General features: G+C 37.2%; 1 protein-coding gene across 10 annotated transcripts in view; it reads right to left on the minus strand.

Moving 5' to 3' along the window:
• Nucleotides 1-2,882: 2,882 nt before the first annotated feature.
• The window catches only part of LYRM9 (LYR motif containing 9), a 44,728-nt gene continuing 26,230 nt past the window's right edge, over nucleotides 2,883-21,380 (minus strand). For 9 of the 10 annotated variants that reach the window (XM_075033064.1, XM_075033063.1, XM_075033061.1 and 6 more), the window contains 3 exons: nucleotides 7,362-7,502; nucleotides 6,549-6,641; nucleotides 4,427-5,325 (listed from right to left, as the gene is read on the minus strand). In XM_075033064.1, the coding sequence (XP_074889165.1) occupies nucleotides 5,308-5,325; nucleotides 6,549-6,641; nucleotides 7,362-7,487 (237 nt within the window). In that variant the 5' untranslated portion in view covers nucleotides 7,488-7,502 and the 3' untranslated portion in view covers nucleotides 4,427-5,307. Of the gene's footprint in view, nucleotides 2,964-4,349; nucleotides 4,404-4,426; nucleotides 5,326-6,548; nucleotides 6,642-7,361; nucleotides 7,503-21,380 lie in introns of those variants that run through there. The other variant, XR_012651126.1, reaches the window with a different exon arrangement.

A 21,380-nucleotide genomic window follows, 5' to 3' on the forward strand; every position in this document is an offset into this window, starting at 1 on the left:
TATACTTCAGTTAACACTATTTCATAAAACCTGGCTTGACAGAAGTATAAGATAAATTAATCAAATAATAGAAAAGTTGAAAGATGCACCAGCTGGCTCATACTCAAGAAGAAATACATCACCTCTGAAGAGTAAGAAAGACTGCAGTAAAGCAACTGACCAAATGGGCAGCACAGTACAGTGTCAAGCCTTTTTCATGTGTTATTGACTTGCTTTACAACACAGTTCTTGACAGAGAGACTACTCACACATTTCAAATAAACATATGCTATTTTGGATGACACTGAGGGACACTACACTGTGGATCATAAAGCTCTAAAGACTCGTTCTTACAGTTTAAGGTCAAGGATTCTCACAATGAATGAATATTATGATATTGAATGTCTAAGACTCACAGCCACTGTGCTGCCTGTTTGGTTTGCATCTTATCAGAGCTTTATATAAAGGCACAATTTGTAATGCCAAGTTAAAAGCTATTCTCAAATAAGAAACTGTGTCCCTTAAAAAAAGATCACAGTGAATATTATTTGTTTCTCTCAGAAATAGTGTGCTTACTTGTTCTTTATAGTATCGCAGTAAAGTCACTTCCTTATAACATTTGAAAATGAGCCAAACACCATAGAAGAGATGTTTTTGTTTAGCATGAAATTCTTAAGCTCATGTGTCTCTAATCAAAAGGCAATGCCTGTGACATAATGAACCAAATGAAAAAGAGTTTACAAAGTGCTAAAGCTAAAGAATGGTTTAAAGAATATTCAGTTATTGACAAAAGGTGCTAAGCAAAGCCTGGCTGGGGATGGAAGTATTCTATTCAGTACCCACAGGGCTCAAATGACTTCCAGTGACAAGAGTGAATTGAAATCAGTAACACTTCTGACATAAGAATGTGATCAGAAATATATACATCTCTTTAACCATGCAAAGTGCAGAATACTACCCTGTATTTTAGATAAATCACAAATTTACAATCTTTTCCATACCAAAATCTTATATGAACAAATTAAAAAACAAAAGGGGGGAGGGGGAAGATTTTCACTACACGGAAAGCTTCTACATAAAGGCTTCAAGGCTGGTAATAACAAAAGTAGACTCTGACATTTGTCTGTGGGCTTAAGAGCAAGAACCTATACACAAAACAAAACACATTGACTAACCCACTGCCATTGTTCCAGTTATGTTACTTCCATATTTGTAACGTACAGATTATTTCCACACAATTTCAGCTTTAGGTTCCTAACGTTTTATAAATATATATATATATACAAAAGAAAGTATAGCACCAAATTTAGTTCTGTCCTTAGACTGAACGTTGGTAACTCTATAACCTGGAGCTAATAACTAAGAACTTTTTTCTCAACTTTCCTTAGCTAAAATGTGATCTAAATAATCTGTTTCTCCATACTTCAAGAATTAAAAGCATGATCCCAAACTATTAAACAGAAGTCTCCCAACTGCCTTTTCCTTATTCTAATGTTTGCCTTGCATAACAAGCTGCCTGTGAAACCCTCTCTCTGGCTTAACTGACAGAGTTGTCTGTACATAACCTTCGAACAATTAATTCCACTCAACTCTTCTAATTGTAGAGGAATACTTCAAAGTTATTGACTCAGGTCTTACAATAACCAGCTGCAAAACTTATTACCAGAAGGTAGTACAGAAGTCGGTTCCTCATTTCAGTAAAAAGAAACTAAACCCTATGAATAGAATAGGCTTGTCCTTTTTTACTGACTTTATCCTTTGTTGCACCAACAGTTTAATAAGTTCTGTGAGCTTTTTTCTTTTAAACTTTGCAATAGTAATTACAGTATACAACACACTCTTTTATCCCCTATTACTTAATTTGCACCCAACACCTTTATTTTCAGAGATTCTGGATGACTGAATATGGAAACACAGATGCACCAAACTATTTGGTGTTGTTTTCTTTGCAACTGCCATCAGAGAACCATGAAGGAGACTGACCAACGAAGTGCTCCCCTGTGAGCAGCGGGAATAAAGTTATGCCTATGACTGTGTAAGTCTTTCCCACAGTGGGCCCTGTTAGAGCCACTGGCAGCTAATCATTAGCATAGTGGCATTAACACCAAATGAAGACATTGGTGGAACAGAGAACAGTTCTTCAGTCTCAAGCAAGGCTGGGTGGCAGAGAGACAGAGCTGCTCAAAGGTGACCCAGGATATTAATGAAGAGAACTCAATTTACTGTATAACTCTGAGGTTAGTGAGTGGTAAATTAGGGAAACTCCATGATTAAATGACTTCTGAGTAGAAGTTTTCTGGATAATAATTTTGGTTGAAAGTATTGAAGGTCTGCCTAAATTCCTTTTCAGAGCTCAGGTTCTCATCTACATCGAGGCTAAAAAAATATCTTTGGTCTCAAATTATGCTGCTGAAGAACAGAATTTGTATGATGTCTTGAAAATATAAAAGCCTCAGCTATGCAGCTGAATGACTCTTCAGCCCAGTCCTTAGAGAAACATATCCGTCTTAAACATTGGGGTTACTTTCACTATTACAAGGAAGTAAATAGTTGTTTGCATCGTGTCTCCCCACCACCAAGAAAATTATTTGCTCCATAACAGAGAAAAAGTTATCTTCACATTATATTTCCATTCTATGAAAAGGTTTGTTATTTTGAGAACAAGATTATGTTTGTATGAAAAAAAAAGAAAAAAAAGACTCTGACATCTCATCATGCCCTACAACTGAATCACTATTGTCAAAATATTTAGTCTTGATGCCTCTTGCCTCAGCGACCATGTTCCCCCTCTGTACCCTGCTAAAAACTGCATGCTCTACCAGTATCCAAAGACTAAAATTCACAGATCCTGTTCCTGCCATATCAGCTACATCTATCATACCTTTGGTCTGATGTTCCCATATCTCAGCTGGCACCTCAGACATTTGGAGCTGCAGACATGCCGCTGTTGCACCTTCCAGCTCCTTGGCGCTTTCCTTCTTGAACTATCCATAAATTAAATAACAGGCATATAAGAATTATTTAGACACATGCAATTCCTATTCAGTAATTGAACAAAGTATTACGTCTCACACTACAAAAAGCCAGACAATTAAAGCAATAGAGGGTTGTTGAGCACACTACACTTCAAGTTCAGGAAACTAGTATGTTGCCATACGCTATTAATCCTACTGAGTCTTCTCATTTTCACTATTGCACTAATACAAAGCTCCGTGCATCTCCATACTACAGACCAAATTTATGTAATAGAATTGGAGTACAGCATGGGTCATCTGTTTGCTGTTCTTGAATAAGAGTAGCACATTCAGGTATCTTCTATCAAATCTACTTAAGTTTTTTTATTACAGTGTTCAGTTTCATACTGGTTCAGTTTTCTATGCTCTACCTTGCATCAAATTATTTGGAAAGTTTAAACCAGAATGGTTGCACTTTCAAAAAAAGTGTATTTAAGTAGAAAGACAAGGGGGTTTCCTCACATGAAGAAAAAACTACATTTACTTTGTTGAGAAACTATTACCTTCATGCTTTATTATCTGAAATTAAGCAGAAGGATGGCCCCAGCATAATACCCGAGTATCTTCTGATGTACATGTCAGAAAAGGATTTGAGGAAGAGAAAGAAGTAGGGTAGAGAGAGAAGATGAGAGAGAACAGAATTAAGGAATATGTAGAACAAGAACAGAAGTTGAGGGCGTATAAGGTCATGTGAAAGATGCAGGAGGAGAGAGAAGAACAATAGTGGTGGTGGCAGAGGAAAGAATAACAGAGGGCAAGAATTCTTAAAGAAGATGGTTTAGGGTTAGCAGAGAAAATAAATTTTTTTATACACTACTTTATGGTATAAACATTCACTTACAGCCCCCATTTCTTTTCTAGCCAAAAGACTACTTCTTGACTACTTTGAGCTAGGATTTTCTTCTTGTTTCTTTCATGGTTGAATGAAAAAAAGAAATCTGGAGCCTAAGAGAGACCTGCCTTAGCACTTCGGTTCTATTTTGGCAGGTGAGAAAGCTCAACAATTTGGAAATAGTAAAAACAAACCCAACCCCGAAATACTTAGGACTTTGGATATGCATCGCAGCATGCACTGCCACCTGGAGGCAAAAAGTTCCAAGTACAGCTAAAAGCAAAGGTCACGTTTCAAAAGGAAACTCTTTTACCCCTACATTAATTTTACTTAAGATAGCTAGTATTTCTACTGAGTTTTCCCTGATGAAAATCTGTTAAGACACTGAAAAGACAGTCTTTCTAAAAAGGACATGGACTCCCATTTTTAAAGGACATTTATTATATGTTGCAAAAAGTGAAGACCTTTGTAACTGTACAAATTTCACATTTCAGTGATTATACCATTCAGTGCACAAAACCCACCTGAATGGTGTCCGTTTTCATGAGAGTTTAGAGATTAGGGTGACAGGCACCTATCTTTAAACAAGAAAAGGCAAACATTAGTTCAAGTGCAAACCTACAGAGTAGAATGAAGATATGCCCATAGCACAGACAGGCAAGTGGAAAACACTGCAGTTCGTTTCAGATGGGCTTAAAGTTCTTGTGGGTATGTTCTCTACTCAGCATCCTATGCTTTTGTATCTGCCACTAGATTAAAACCAGGCCTGTGCTCTGGTCTTACCTCTGCGTCACTCCGAAAACATATCTATGGTCCTGACAGAGGATGATCTGACATAACAGACTGACTACCATAATTCAGAATGTTGCACAAACAAAAACTTAAATCCACTGTTACTTATGCAGAAGAACCTTGTCACCAAATAACCTACACAATAAGTGTATCAAACACAGCTATACTACATGGATCTGAGCCTAACAGTATAATCTAGTCCACAATCAAGTAAAGAGAAATTTGCTCTGATCTTCAGTGAGCATTTCTCAGGTTTGCAGGCTCCCAGTATACAACTTCATGCTCAGATACTAGTTAAGTTCTTTCAGATGAGACGCTGTAATTCAGACATGAACGACAGACAGGGCACTATTTATTATTTGGTAATGACTTTGTACATTTTTATTTTCAGTAAGTTTTCCTGAAAAGCGCTCTGTGTTACTCAAAGCTTAGACAAGTTTAGGCTTTAAGCTAAAGTTTGTGATTATGCAAGCTAACACTTTGAACCTAGACTCTGAACTTTTAATCTACAGACTCAAGCAGTTTCAGAAATATTAATTTAGCTTCATGACATCCCAATGAGATATAAATTATTGTATTTGTATTATCTAAGAGAAAACTCCAGGCAATAACTATAATATATTACTGGGCTTGACTGCAAGTCCTCTAAGGATGTTTACCAATTACATTCTTGTCTTCATTGTTTCTCTTCTATTTCTGTCTTTTATACTAAAAAAAAAAAAAAAAGAAAGAAAGAAAGAAAGAATTATTTGTGGGAAAGAGCACATAACTAAAGTAACAGTTCACACTGACAAGGATTTACAAGCCTCTTCATGATCTACATAAAATTATCTCAGTTTCCTTTAAGTTAGATTGAAATTTGATAGGCTTTTCCTCTACAATATAAAATAATGCTTCTTGGCAGGCACCGTGAATCTGATCCTCCTCTCACACAGTTCAATTACCAGTTTTCCAATGAAGCAGGCTACAACCTCTGTAGCAGAATCAGAATGAGGCTTTTCATAATTGCAGGAAGAATAAAATCAGATTCAGGCATGGACAGTTATTTACTACGCTGTAACTGCTGGGATTTGGCTACTGCTATAATTTTATAATCTATGACTAATCTGTGCTTGCTCCTGTAACAATTCTCATTTGGATTTCATGGACTGGCAGAGAGGACTTAACAGTCATTTAGTAAATTAAATCACAGATATTTAGAGCAAGCTGAACTTTTGGCTTGTTTCATTATACTCTGAGAAATCCATGTTAACATATCATGCTCCTCAACTAGATTTAAATCCAAGGAAGTACAGGTGACTCTCAGCTGTCTAATGGTCTTTTCTATTGGTCTAATTCTTTTACCTAAGAAACCAGGTTGAGTGGTATTTTCCAGTGCTGTGATAGTAAAGAGGCATATCCACTGGGTGATAACTATGGCACAAGTAAACCAATTGCCACAATTTTGCCACTATGTTGTCTAACCCTGCTCTGCGCAGCCACAGGCAAGATCTGAGGAAAAAAAAAAAACTTCTGGGAGTTTAAACTGACTAAGAGAAGACAGAATCCTGTTAGGAAAGCAGCTGATGCATATCAACAAACTGTGGCTTGCAAAATATTGTAGGGTTTTTTTTTTTTTTTCTATAATAGAGTTATACTAGCCATCACTGCTGAAATTTATTAGAATTCTTCACAGAAACAAAGATTTATAGAGAGACCAACTTAAAGCATCATTGGTTCTAAAAAATACACTTAAGTTTATATTGACAAAGAAGAATTTTTAAACAAGAACTATCACAATCATAAATCCCTAGTGGCTAGGTATTTCCTTTCACCCAGACACTTCAACATCCAGGACAATGGAATAGTTTGCTGTTCCTAACTTGCTTTTGGATGTCTTCTTCTTTGATCTGAACTGAGAGCGCAAAACTTAGGCAACCTGATGCACTTACTTTATTCATGACCCAGTCAGCATCTTCAATGGCTCTCTTAATAATCTGCTGGATTCGCTCAGGATTGTCTTCGTCGGCATGAACTTTGAAACTCTGCAACATTCAATGAAAGTGTTACGCTGACTAGCCAACTGAACACAGCAGTTGTCAAAATAAGGATCACTTAAATCTGAGAGAAAATATTTGATGCAAACAAACTGTTGATCTGAAAAGATAAAAATATACATTGTAGCACCTGGCTGTGCTATTTCCGTAACAACTCTTGTCAAATATAATTTCACATTAAGTTTTTCAGAATTTTCATACATTATCAACAAAAAAACCCCAGAGAACTTGAATTCAGAACAACAAATGAAATCATCTGGTACGTTAAAACCAGAAAGACCCAGGATAACAGGTATGATCTAAGGCATGAAATTACTTCCATATGAACAATTAGATGAGATTTATCCAACTGGGGAGAGGATGGGATATATATATTAAAAAATGACTGACAAGGAACCAGTAAGTTTCACCATACAAGATGTGTTTAGGTGAGTAAGGAATGATCGTTCACTCTTTTGACTAACATAAGAATTAGAGATGAAAGCCAAGGAAAATAGAAGATTTCAGATTCAAACAAAAAGAAATGCTACTTCTCATACTCCCAGTATAATCCTTCAAATCCACTAACGTTTCAAGCTTGCAGAATAATAATTTTTTAAGTGCCAGGAGTTATAAAGAGTTGGTCCAAACTCTAGGAGGAGAAAAACAAACAAAAAAACCACCCCATAACACTGAATTCCACCAACAGAAAAGAAATCTGTTTCTCACCTGCCTGACTGCATGTCTGTAATGCTGACGAATATTCTCTTCAGGAAGTTGCTTACAGCATCGAAGCAGGTAACGATATAACTGCAAAGAGTTCTGAACTAATTCAGCATTCGGTAGTGGGGCCATTATCAAGCTTTTTAGCTGTTGAAAATAAGACACACAAATCAAAATACCTAATGAATTTTATTAAAAACACAGAAATAAAAGTGTAAAGTAATTTTACAACAATGAAAACAGGCCCAGCAAATTAAGATTTAGCAGCATAACTTGAAGAAATTTTAGAAGAAAACACAATATGAAATTAATCAGAACATGCTTAGCTTATGGACAGATAGGGGTTAGTTGTCATTAATCAAGGTATTAAAATACAGAAGTGTGCAGTTCATGCAAGAAGATCACTTTATGATGGTAATATTAAGGTGCATTGCAATATTAAATTTTTTCTAGTTTAAAAATACACCCATGGTGTAAGCTGCTATAAGTATACAAAGCAGTATCGCAGCCCTGAGGGAGTTTTCTACTTGATAAGCCATGATTCTTAGATTCATTCAAGCTTCCAGTGCTTTCCTTGAGCATCCATAAGAGTCCACCCACATGGTGACATTGTAGAATGAGGACGCTCATAATTGCTACAAGTAGTGCTGAAATTTAACAATATTTCCTAGTACTATCATTCTCTCAAGAATATCTTGTGAACTGGCCTATGAATGTCAGGCTTTAACTTGAAATAACTTGTATAAATATAGGAGAAGACAGGCAAAAATATTCATAGGTTTGAAATTTTCCTTTTTTTTTTTTTTTTTTGGTAACAGCAACAGGAAAAGAACAAATCTAACAAGTTTCACTTCCATAACTATACTTACATAGTGTAACAATAAGTCTATCCAAGCTATATAAAGTGCTAATCAAATACTGTAAATGACTTGTCATTTACCAGATGGTTACCATCTGCAGAGAACTAAATTAACATTTGGAAAAAAGTACTTTTACATCATTACTCTTAAGAATAAAGATAATAAATAACTGAATAACGAAGTAGGTGTATGGCATTATATTAGCACCCGTTATGATACTTACTCATCATTTGGAATATTTTTTTCCTTTTTTTAAAGTAATTTAAGTCCTTTGGCCAAATTTATTTCAGAATAGAATACCACAGCTATTGCATGCCTGGGCTGTATATTTGCATAGACTAGCTCTTCTTGCAGTGGGGAAGATCTCCTCACTATGCACCTGTAAAATGCCCATTGTAAAGGGATATGTACTATCATAATCTGTATTTTCAGTAAAACAAAATTCCATCTTGGTCTATAACTAAGTAGATATAAATTAGCATACCTCTATAACAGTAACAAGAGCTATGCCGATTTGCAGTAGCAGAGGTCACTAAAAGCCTTTAATGTGTTAGGCACAAAAAGTATGATTCTTCTATGTGAAGAAAATTAAAGAATCCTATGACAAAAATGCAGAGTATGTCTTATTCTTGAGGGAAGGGCCTCTACAACACTGCTTGACTCATGGCAGAAACCCACGGTACAAAGTCATATCTGAGCACCCCATTGTATTGGTTTTTTTTTCTGTTCATTACTGAAAGATTGGGTGAAATCTATGCTATATTGATTTTTTGAATCTATCTTTTGTCAAAAGTAACACCTTGTAAAACGAGATGGAGCTGTTCCTGTGGCAGAGCTTCTTGTCTACGGGAAATGTGTGAGAAAGAGCCCTGCAATATTAGCATTATTATCTGTACTGGAATTGTGCCTATACTCTTCAGCCAAGGATTTAGGCTCTATCATGGTAGGTACTATCTATACCTACATATCTAATGGAAAAGTTTCTGCCACAAAGAATTTACAAGGCAGACTAACAACAAGTCATAAGATGAGGCAGCACAAGGCAGATGAGCCAAACAGGTGGGATGGGAATGGGGAGGAGGTGACAGTAATATGAGCCTGTTTTTGTGTAGACTAATAGAGCACACAATAGAGCTCACCACCTGCTTAGCTCATATCAACAAGCAAGTTTTATAACATTATTTTTTTAAGGACCTGCAGAAACATAGTGAGTCATGGCTGATGGGTGTTATGGAAGCCCCTAAGAAAGGCTCTGATGACACTTCAGCAAAAGCTTTTCTAGCCTCTGAGGGAAAAAGATGACTGTCTTAAGGAAGTACTTAACAGGGTTATTATCTCATGAGCTGATGATGTAAATTATTAAAACTAATTCTAAGATATACCATAGGCTTAATAGGCATAAACCTTTGAAGAACATATGTCAGGATCCCTTTCCTGCTTGCTTATACTAACATCTTTCCTTACATCTGAAATGAGTTCTGTGTAGTTCATTTGTGACTTTACTCGAAATCACTTTAGCAACACTTTCAACAAGCAAATCCCTTTCCCCAAAGTATTGGGGTATATAGATTTACAACAAACAGTACTCCAAAACAAATGCTGATCACAGTGACTAACTCCCTAGTGAAAAACACCCATAAAAGTTACAAAAATCCCAATTTGACATTCATTACCAATATCCCACATTTTTTGTGATTGCAGTGAGCTGAAGGATCTGTCTATGGTGCTGTTTACCTTGATTCTGTTACTAACATTACAAAAAAAAAACCAAAAAACCAACCAACCAAAAAAAGGCAGTTGGACCCCAAGCTCCGTAAACACCACTATAATGGGTGCGATAACTTTCCACTGGAGCTAATACAACACAGCTGGTGAACTACCTGCACAAGATTCAGCTTGGTCACTTCCTTAATTAATCATAGGTTAATGACTACCTATTCAGTGTATTTTGGAAAGAAAAGCAGACAAAGCCCGTTCCCAAGATGGATAGAGGGGTTATGCCAACGTCAAATATGGCAATTGGAAATCCTGTTGTTTTATATTGTGCTGGTAGTGCCCATCCAGTGCAAGAAGGACTGATACACATCACAAAGACAAAAGGTGGATCAAATTTAACATTTAAGATAGTAACTTTGATTTGGTTGTTATTACTAAAGTCTGGAATAAAGATCTTAGGGATTCAAATGGTACAACTTTAGGAAAGATTCCATGGATAAAACACAGAAAGTGGCATTTTTGATTTTTAGTTACAGACAACTCAGAAGTAGATGATGTTGACTGGAGTAAGCTCTCAAACACCCCCTACTCTCAACACAGTTGAGTGCGATATCATGATGTCTTGTGGGCATGAAAATCTTAATTAGTTTGTTCCTGGATTCTGTCATCCTAACCTTTACCCTCTGTCAGTTATCCACTCCTCACAAAATTGACATGCCATAATGAAGGTAAATCTGCACCAGCCTCTGACAGGTCAGTGATGTGCCAATAAAGCTCACTCACCCCTGAAGAGTCCCATCTTTCTCTAGTATCTAAAACTGACCAGTGGTTTCTCTGCACTTTGAGCTTCATGGGGTGTATCTCTTTTTGAATACTTGATATGTTCTATCAGTAAAGTATAAGAGATGAGGTAAGACTTCACAATGATCCCTACTGAGAATTACTCACAGCCAAAATATGGTTTCCATTAGCTTTCACGAACAATTAGAAAACCATTCCTCCATCATAAGGGCAATAAGTTGGCTCTATACTGCTGCTGCAATCTTCTCATTCTGCTTGCTTGATTCCAGTTCTGTTTTTTCATATTTGTTTAATAAAAGCCATTCGGCCTCACATACTACAGGAATTGGATACTGTCCAAAAACCCCCCATATGTAGGGCCAAAAGATGTTGCAAGAATTCAGAAATATAGACCAAGAAATGACTTTTCAAAATGGCTTCAGTCTGACTAGTCCAATTGCTAGCTCACTTTCCAAGCATACAAGATGTGCTAACTAAGGCTTTACCTAAAAAGTTCAGCTTAAAATACAGATCAGTGTACCCCCAAGCTTCAAAATGTTTATGTCCTGTTTTCTTCCAATCTTTTTTCTTTAAAATATCATTTTCTCTTTGCAATGAAACTTAAGCTGGGCATCAGCTCCATGCATTTCTTTGGGCTGGATTCATTTCACTTTGGCATTTGAGTACAGGAGGTGATTATATACTCGATAGTCAGTAGAGAGATCCCTGCATTCCCCCGCCAACCAGTAGAAAGATAAGCAACCCCAAAATATGACTCAAATAATATATAGACTGAATTACTCCCTGCCGTTCTCTCCACTGAGCAGAGAAGGAGTAGCAAAACAAGAATTATAGATCCTGCAGTTACAAGCCTAAATTAGGTAGGATGATTCCAAGTATGTGTCCTATTTTGAAAATAGAAATATAATCATAGAATGGTTTGGGTTGGAAGGGACCTTTAAAGGTCATCTAGTCCAATCCCCTTGCCATGGGCAGGGACATCTTTCAGTAGATCAGGTTGCTCAAAGCCCCATCTGACCTGATAGAGCTTTGAACACTTCCAATGATGGGGCAATAATATAATATCAAATAACATCAAATATAATAAAAGAGTTTGTTTCAGAGTGGCTCTCAGTTTTATTTTGGTATACTGGACACCTCATGGTATAACACACCATCTGACTTACTTTCCAAGTGTTGAAGGCCTCAACAAGTACCTCAAGCAGGTATATGTACATGTTATTTTTCCAACTGTAACATGGGGTCAATCCTAGGGCTTTTCTTCCAGCAGAGAGTGCTGAGGGTGTATTTCCAGCATTCACCTTTCACTCCACCCTTGATATTCTCAGCACTAACTTTCTTCCTTGACTTCTTTTCTAAAGTTGTTTTCTTAGGAACCCTTCTAATACAAATGGACTTTCAAAATAGATTCTGGTACCCTCCTACAGTTTCTTCCTAGCACTGAGTTCAGTGATATCTCTGTATACCCACACTGCATGTCAGTGAGAGCACAAATGAAACTTTGCAAATCATCTTGTTTTGTTATGCAAATGCCTTTGCTTTTGCTCTCCTGCTTAGAATATTTAGTTTCACCTGATACCTGGCTCTTTCTCCCCTACTGTTTAAGAGGAACTTTCAGCGTTCAACTGGTATTACCTTTTTAATTAAAATATTTGGGGGTTGCCAATTTACACCATATGTTGTAAGAAACATTTACTATAGAAACATCATCCTAAATCCCTTCCTTCGGTTTTCTCCTGGCATTTAGTCCTGCAGGTGATAAAACTGAGAATGATATATGTAGACTGAGTAATATTCTTGAGACATACTGATAGTTCAAGGGATTCTGTCACAACAATATTCAATTTATAAAAGAGATGTCAATATTTGTCTTTTTCAGAGGAACTGGGATGTGAGGATTTTATTTTTTGATCAATATCTAGATTTACTTTTCTTTTATAAAAAGAAGTTAAAGAGTACAGTAACATACATGTTGTCTTTCTTTGGTAGCCTTGAATTTTATACCATATGAAATTACATGGGGGAAGCAAGATGTCTTCCATAAAGTTTGGAGGTCCTCTGTGTATCTGTATTTCTCTGTTTTACCAATACATTTGAACAAGAACTGCCTCAACAGATACAATTATGAAAAGAAGGAAAATGAAAACTGGAAAACAGCTACAAGGCATGCCAGAAATCAAAAAAACATGCCATGTTAATGGCCCACTGATTGTCAAGGTGCTTTATCTGTCAGTCATTTAAAGCCTGGTTAATCAAGTCACTTTTCTAAAGACTAAAGCGCCTTCTAGAGTCTGTTAAAAAAAGTATCCAAGCTTAAGGATTAGTATTTAGAGTATCTAGCCTTTTTATGTATTTGAATCTATTACCATACCCTGAGTGTCTCCCAGGGTCTGATACAGACACAAGAACACCACTTTGTGACTGTAGACTGCTCTCATCAATAGGGAAGGAGGCACAGAAATTGACTGACTGGACCTGCTTCACATGGGCTATCTTTCATTCCAACCAGTGTTTTCCTTTTCTCCTTCCTTCAGTGGCAGTTGTACCAATTCCCCAACTCTGAAATTCAAGCTTTAATACAGCTGGTTTTTTGTTTAGAACCCAAAGGGCTACATGTTGAGCTGGGCAATTCGCATAAAAATACCTGAAGCTATCTGACTGTCAGCCAAGGAGGAAGGCCTTCCACATGTTACGGAAACGATCTACAGGGAAACAACTGTGCCTTGAAAGTGAATGCTTGAGACATGCTGCCTCACTGGACTAATGCAAAGGCTGGGCATTCATCATTACTATACAGTTAAACTAAATGCCACACTTTGAATACATGGCACTTTCGTTCTTAGTCTAGTCTGTGAGTACAGTGTCTCAAAACACTAAAGCAGTCCAATAACCACAGGAGAAGTGGATATTGGAAAATAAGAGGGGAACTTTGCAAAAATCCCAGCTTAAATTGCTTTTGCCATTTTTGCATTCTCCATACAGGAGAGGGTTTTTTTTAATCTTTCATGTACATGCACAAATGTAGATTAATAACAATAAGACAAAAATGAACCCATTCCATAACCCTGACTGTAGACAAAGTTGGGATCTGGATACTATATCTCAAATTAAGCTTTCCTGAAATAAAATAATATATTCGTTAAACAGCAAAATTCCCTTATTTAGTGAAAAGCATTTATGGAAGGAAAAAAATCACTAGAGTAATAAGTCCTACTTCTTGAAATGATAAGCCCACATACATGTTAAAGACATGAGATGAAGAGCTTCATTTACGTGATAGGGCATTGTAATCACTGACTGTGACTTACCAACACATAAGTAGTGCTACAAGTGAGCAGAATATAAGACCATCTGTGCACCTAGATGTAAGCTAATGCCTCACTCCACTATGTGGCAGATTAAAATACGTCCTGGGTCTATACTCAAGACTCTGAACTTGGTGCAAATTAGAACTGGGCATAGGATTCAACTTATTACTCACACAGAACTGATGGGAATGTGTTTTTTTTAATCATCCAGTACAGAAATCTAGAACTGCAGTTCGATTCAAGTTGATCTGAACCTAAATTTAACTTTACACACAGGTTTTTCGGGCTAGATCCTTAGCTGGTAAGAATTGGTATAGTTCTACTGACCCTAAGAACCTGACCCTGTATTTCACATATTCCCACTAAATACAGTGAAACATCCCAATTCAATACAGATCCCAAAATACACTTTGGGACTAAAGCCAATTTGTTGAGTTGTTTCTAGGCTTTGATGTGTAAACGCATCATATGTCATTGTGCTCTAATTAAACCTAAGTTGTGCAATAGATTCCCTGTCACAAAAGCAAAGATCCCTCATGTGTTGGGAATGTATAGGACAGCTTGCTTCAGCATAAAGAAAATAAGCTATGGGAGAGAGCAAGAAACCAGAGTCACGTAAACATATGACTATGGAAAGATTAAACTGATCAATGGAATTCAAAATGTTGTTTCACTATAGATGATTAGGAGGTTCACTGCAGTAATTTTTCATAGGAAAATGATGAGCTATTGAATCCGAATTGTGCAACAAATACATTTACACTGATGAATTTGGGAAAAAAAAATATTTCACTTTCCCGCAAATACTGGACTTTCTAATAGATTTGAAGACTGAAGTTTTCACCAGGTCTAGTTACCAAACATATGCCGTATGAGGCTCCCATACGGAAAGAAAAAAAAAATATCCCGAGTTCTGACAGATTCATAACTGCAAAAATGCTACAAATTTTGTGACATGGGTAAGCTTTTCAGGGAAGTTTATCACCAAAGAACTGTATTCTTCTGAGCATGTACCTTCACTGGAAATCTACCACAGCACACAGAAAACTTGATGGTTATTTTGGTAAAATGGCTGTTCAATAAGAAATAATCTTATGATCTGATCCACTATTAAGTTCTAAGATACTGAGGCACTGCATGAGTACAACTCAACAGTGAGTAGATCCTGAAAGCAGGTAAGGCTAAACTCTGCACTTGTACACCCCATGACATTGGAGAATTTGCATAGTTACTACTGTAGTTTGCCCCTTACTTGGCACAAGAAGGACAATGAAGCATAGTAAGAATCTGCACTATTGCCTTTTGTTCTAAAAACATCCCCCCTCAAATCCCACAAATGTTACCATTTTTATCTGCCAAGAAAAAACTCTCGACCTCACAAAATCTGGCTATAATCCTGACTAATAATGTATATCTCCTCCTGATAACTTAAATACCACGCATAGCACAACAAACAAACTATCTAAACCAAGAACTGTTGAGTCAGAAATAAAATAATCCACTAATTGTGCTTTTCTGGAATGGATGACTGTATAATGTCCTAATCAGAAGGCTGAAATCACATTTGCATTTAGATAAAGCCCTGTTTAAGAAGAGACCAGTATAAAAGGAGACACTGAGACTATTGTGGCATTTCTCTGCATTGCATAATCATTTACATTCCTGATAATGATATTCAGATAGCGAAGCAAAGGCTGACCAAAGCCAATTAATCTTGCACTCTGCATTAGCAAGCTTGTCAATTGACCCAGTGTATAGCTGAACCCATGATGATACTGATATGACACTGCTCTCAGATGCGGGTTTTTTCCTGCTGTTGTGACTGGTTTTCAAGCAAATCCCTATGGTTCAACAGTTAAAACATGAATCCCTCCAGACTAGTTAAACAGCCACCAAAGCTGGGCTTCAGAGACTGGAATTGTTAATTAAAGGACTGCAAGAGTTACCTGAGCTGTTGCTGTTTACAGGCTCCCCCTTCCCTCTCTTCCCCCCAATACACAGGCTGGAAATGTGTTCTCTTATTACTTCAAAGTATTACATCTTTAGAAGTCTAACTCCGCAATTTATGAATCCCTATCCTAGTCAAACCTCATGATCTTTAAAGTATTGATTTTACAGAATCCTAGTAAAGTAGCACAGTAGCATTATGTCCATTTTCAGCAAAGGGTAACCAAGACAGGCCTGCATTTCACTCACTTAATTTGGCCACTTAACTGATATAAAGCTAACCTGAAACGCTGTCTTGCCAGCTCACTGTAGTCAGGTGAGACACATACTCATTTTCACAGGGCAACAAAGATCCTAAGGTGTTGGATACCAACCACTAAGTATTATTCAGCAGAATGGAGCTGGGTTCCCAAAGACTGCCTCAGCATTCTGACCACTGAACCATCTTCCATGAGAAACATATCTTCACAATTGGGTTCTCTGCTGGGAAATGCATTGCCATTGACCATTGCCATCCCACACAAAGCCCAGCACACAAAATAGACATTGGAGGGAAAAGAAACCAGAAATGGAGAGTTAGAACCATTTGACACTATTTTTTACTGTTTGCTCTGCATTACTGAAGGTACCTGTGGGATCTGAAAGCTGGTACCAGTGTTTGCAGCTGGCTCCAGGGTCTTGCTCCAGATTGTCTGTTACACGAGTTGCTCACACTGCATGTTCAAGAATAAATTCCTCAAAAAAATGGCAACCCAAAACCCATACCATCTCCCTGGGTGTTAACAGGCTGTGTTTGAATTGAATCATAAAAATTGCTGAGAAGTACGGAGTGAATTTTATAAGTTAGGATTAAGCAAACAAACCCTGTAAAAAAAAAATTAATCGAAGAAATACAAATGCAATTGTAGCATTAGCTTAGTTTTAATTAGGAAGATGCTTTGGAATATTCCCAGCAGTATAAGTACTCATAAAACAGCAGAGAAATTGAGTGTTTTTTCAAATCTATTTGTGATTTTAGGTATCTTGGGAATTTGGTGTTGAACTTGGAACATCTTTTACAGTTATCTTAAAGTGCCAAAATTATTTGTCCTCCTTGAAGTGTGCAATAACAGACTCTGCAAGAAAAATAAAATCACTAGTGAACTTACTATTAAAAATTCATGGCCAAGTTCTGTAACCTGGCTCATTATGCCTTCACTGGACCTGCTTTTATTAGCATGAATAGAGATTCCAAAAGTGGTATTTGTGCAAAATGATATGGTAAAATTTTCTGCAGAGGAAAGTAATAATCAAACTGCCAAAATAAGAATGAAATTGGAAGCTTCTTGAAACCTCTTTAACCACTAAACATCTTGGTTCGTGTTTTGACATCAGTCCAGGAAGACACCCAAGTGGACTGCTGCTGCTCAGAAGGATTCTCACTCTTTTGTCTTAGTATTTAGCTACATCAGTCCTCCCTTCCAGGTTTCACAGGTTCCCAGCTGGTAAATATAGGAAAGGCTTATGACCCTAGGCTCTAACTTCTTAAATACACTTACAACTTATTGCAGCAGAGTGGCAGATCTTACCGGTTTCAGCAAACTGCCTTCTCTCATTATTACACTGTAATGTATTTTTTTTATTCCCTAATAGGTCACAGGAGAGTGACTAGTGCCCTGTGTTCAAGGCCAGCACTATGGGTTCTTCTGCCCTAGGCAAACCAGCAAATGTCTGTCCCTACCAAGTCACATTCACTCAGAGCTACTGAATATTTTGCAGCCCTGGGCAATGGCCTGCCCTGTAGATATACCCCTTCTCGTCTATGGGTGAGCATGTACAATGCTGAAGTCACTTTCTAATAAACACATCTCTCCAACATGCTGGACTTTTATTAAGATCTGCTGTTTTGATGTGATCACTTCTGACGAGCTGTGGCCTGTCTTTATTGTGGATTTTGTCCTTTCTAAATTTGATCTGTAAAGTCCTATTGCATGAATGATGACAGCCAGTCTTGTTCTGTTCACTTCTATTTCTGTTCTTCTCTGCTTTATGCTTTGCTTGATGCATGAGGCAGAGAAACAGTCTCAAATGACAGTGCAACAGCAGCACATTTTGGGGGCACAGCCCTGCAGTGTGAAGTTAGCTTTACACAATATTAGTAGAGTATATGGGGGCGTTAAGAGCTGGCTAAATGACAGATCTCAAGGACCTGTTTGTTGACAAGGATTCGCCATTGGTTGGACATCCTTTATGCAGTTCTATAGATCAGTATTAGGCCTAATGCTATTCAACACTATCAGCAGGTATCTCCCTGCAAATATAAAATTATAATTGTTAAAGCAAAGACTACTAGAGCTATACATAATGACAACAGGGCAATCAGAGATAATGTGGTAAATTTCTGGATAAGCTGTGTCCAAAGTTGTACTTTAATACACCTGAACATTATACAAACAACTCAGAGTACAGGTTATACCTACACAATAGGGAACCATAACCTAGAAGGAATAGTTCTGAAAAAAGAACTAGATAGTCATGCTGAACAAGCAACTGAGCATCAGCTCCCAGTGAGCTGCTGTGCAAAAACAAAAAAATTGATAGAGCAAGGCCTAAACGTATAAACAAGGAAAACTATGAATAAAAAGAAAAAAGTAACTTTACCTCTGAAAGTGGAAGAGCTCCATTTTATTTTGTATATCCACATTTAAAAAAAAAAAAAAAAAAAAGGGCTGCCACTATCATAGCAATTCATCCAGCCCTCAACCTGCTACTGAAAATCCATTGTAAAGGACAAAAAGGAAAGAGCTTCACACAGTTGAACAGTCCTGGCAATCAGCATGCAGCCTAGGACCTGTAAGGCACAGATGTTCTAGCCCAACACAAGTCATCTGACTTAATGCAGACTTTCCTGGATTAGGTTTTAATACCACACTACACAGAGTCAATTTGTAAAATCTAGTTGTCCTTCTGGTCTCAAACCTTGAAAATATAGGAAGATGCTGAACAAAGAGATCTGACCACACCTAGTATCCTAGCATGCTCAGCAATACAAGATCCATATTTTCAGGCTCCAAGAAGCAGAGTTTTCTTACAGATCAAATGTAGATTATATTTTGTATTTGCACTAACTTTATGATCCCTTTACTGCTGATATGGTGTAAAGCAATTTTAAGGCAACTGGAAATCAGACCTATAATGTGTTTTTCTTAGGGTCTGAGTAAAAGCTTAAAAGATCTGTCTGGTAAAAGAACACTGAATACAGACATAAATCAACAGGATTATAAAAAGGCACAAAAGCTCTAGGGTTTGGCCATAAAAAGACATCAAATTCTTGTCATGATGAAGACCACTTATATAAATTAACCAAAGCCACAGGACAAATGTTTTACCTTACACTCTTGTTCCGTATCATGAAGCAGAGACATGCAATACATCAAACACAACAAATAAAACATTGAGACTTTTGCAACCCAACACCAGTGAGGAAACATGCTGCCCACACTGAGGCCAGATTACCCTGTTCTGGATAATTAATAAGTATGCTCAGACTAATTAGAATAATATTCTCTGGAGCATGTTCACTAAACGTCAAGTTCAGGCAGCAATGGGAGGATAGGAATCTCCCTGGTTTAGGTGCAGTTCAAACTTCTCTACTTACTCTTCTCCTGACAGTGACTTATCCTGGCTTACAGGAAATTCTGAAAGGCACAGTCTCAAAAGAACTTTATCTTCCCAGCTGTAAACTGCTCAGTTCAACTGCTGTCAACATGAATTTTGTTCTCAGTGGCCAATCCTATAAGTTATTTAGCTTTGAGATCATGCCCGAATATGAATTGAGTTATAACTTGGTGCCATCAATTTAAAACAAAACTGCCTGTTCATTTTTTCCTTTCTTGTAAATATTGTATTTTGAAATGTTCCAGTGCTTAGTTCCAGTTTAGCAATCATGCTTCTCCCTACTACTTTATGATAATTAGTATAACAACTCTCTGGCTGGGCTTATATCACCTTCTAATACCTTTTGAATCTTCAAATTTTTGAAAAACTTCCAACTGGGCACAATACAAGCTACCAGAAATTTCGTTAAATGACGGATACCCAGTTGGCAGCATAAAGCATAAAAGTTCTTCTGAAGGGCGCAAACATGCTGTCTTTGGTTAATGAAAACATTAATTCTATGAACTATGGGTCACATAAGCATGGGAAGAGTACTAAGTCTTACATAAGGTTTTGTCATGGTTCCTGACTTGATTCAGGAAGGACTGAAACTGGCTAAAGTTTATTTTACCTTTATGCTTTAAGATAAGGTCATTTTGCTCATGCAATCCAACTTTACCTATTTTTTAAATAAGGCAAGAAGATAAAAGCACGTAATTCAAACAAGCAGCTATCACTTAGTGCAGAAAAGGCTCTACTTAGGAAAGTAAAAGTACAAAAATTCAATAGAAGGACAGTCATGGGAAGGTAGAGTCAGAATTTTAAAAAAAAGCAAAAGTCGCAATGACCTACACTACTGACTAAAGATTAATAAAGTGTTGTGTCTGTTTTTTTTTTTTTTTGTTTTTTTTTTTTTTAACCAAGAATGCCCAAGGTATACCTCTTAACATTCCTTTAGCGCAAACATCATATCCAGCCTACAAGGGACTAAAACCTGCAGTATAACAGAGCTTTCGAGTATGACCTCTCATTTTACCTATCTACCACAGCACATCCTTTCCAGTCCTAACTATACACACATAATCCTTAGACTAATGACGATGGTACTTGTCCAATGCCCTAGTATCTACAGTTCATCCTGTAATCGTCCTTCCCAGTTTACATTATCCTTTACAGCAGCATCAAGAACAACTTGCTGTCTCGTTATTTCAAATCCACACCTACTGAAATTTAGCATCTTCCAATCCTTTGCTCTCAATCCAAATAATAATCTGAGCCAAAACCTTCCCTGGCATAAACCATGTTTGTGGTGGAATTATGAATTTGGCCCACCACATCTTGAGCAAAATACATGTCTGTTTATGGCAGAAATGTTTATAAGCAGCAGTATTACAGAACATTTAAGTCTAGGAGTCTTTAGCCTCTTAAGGGGGATTTTAACTTGTACAGTTCACTAATCAGGGATTGTTACCATACCAACAGCTAATCATGTGGGCAGATGCCCGCCATATCTTAGGAACATTTCTGAGGTCTTAAAGCCATATCTCAAGTTTTCCCAAAAACTTTACTGTCACTCTCCATGGCCTGGCCTAGCTCTAAAGAGAATCTGTTTCATAAGAAAAACAAAGGATAAGTCTGGCTAGCAACAGACTTATCGCAAAGAAAGACTTCCCAGTCCAGCAACTGGTTTTTGAGAAAGGACTCTTATTCCTTAAAAACCTTTGCTGGCTACAGTGGGATGCCACAAGAGAGAGCTC

The sequence above is a fragment of the Buteo buteo genome, chromosome 7 (assembly GCF_964188355.1).
Source record: "Buteo buteo chromosome 7, bButBut1.hap1.1, whole genome shotgun sequence".
Taxonomy (NCBI): domain Eukaryota; kingdom Metazoa; phylum Chordata; class Aves; order Accipitriformes; family Accipitridae; genus Buteo; species Buteo buteo.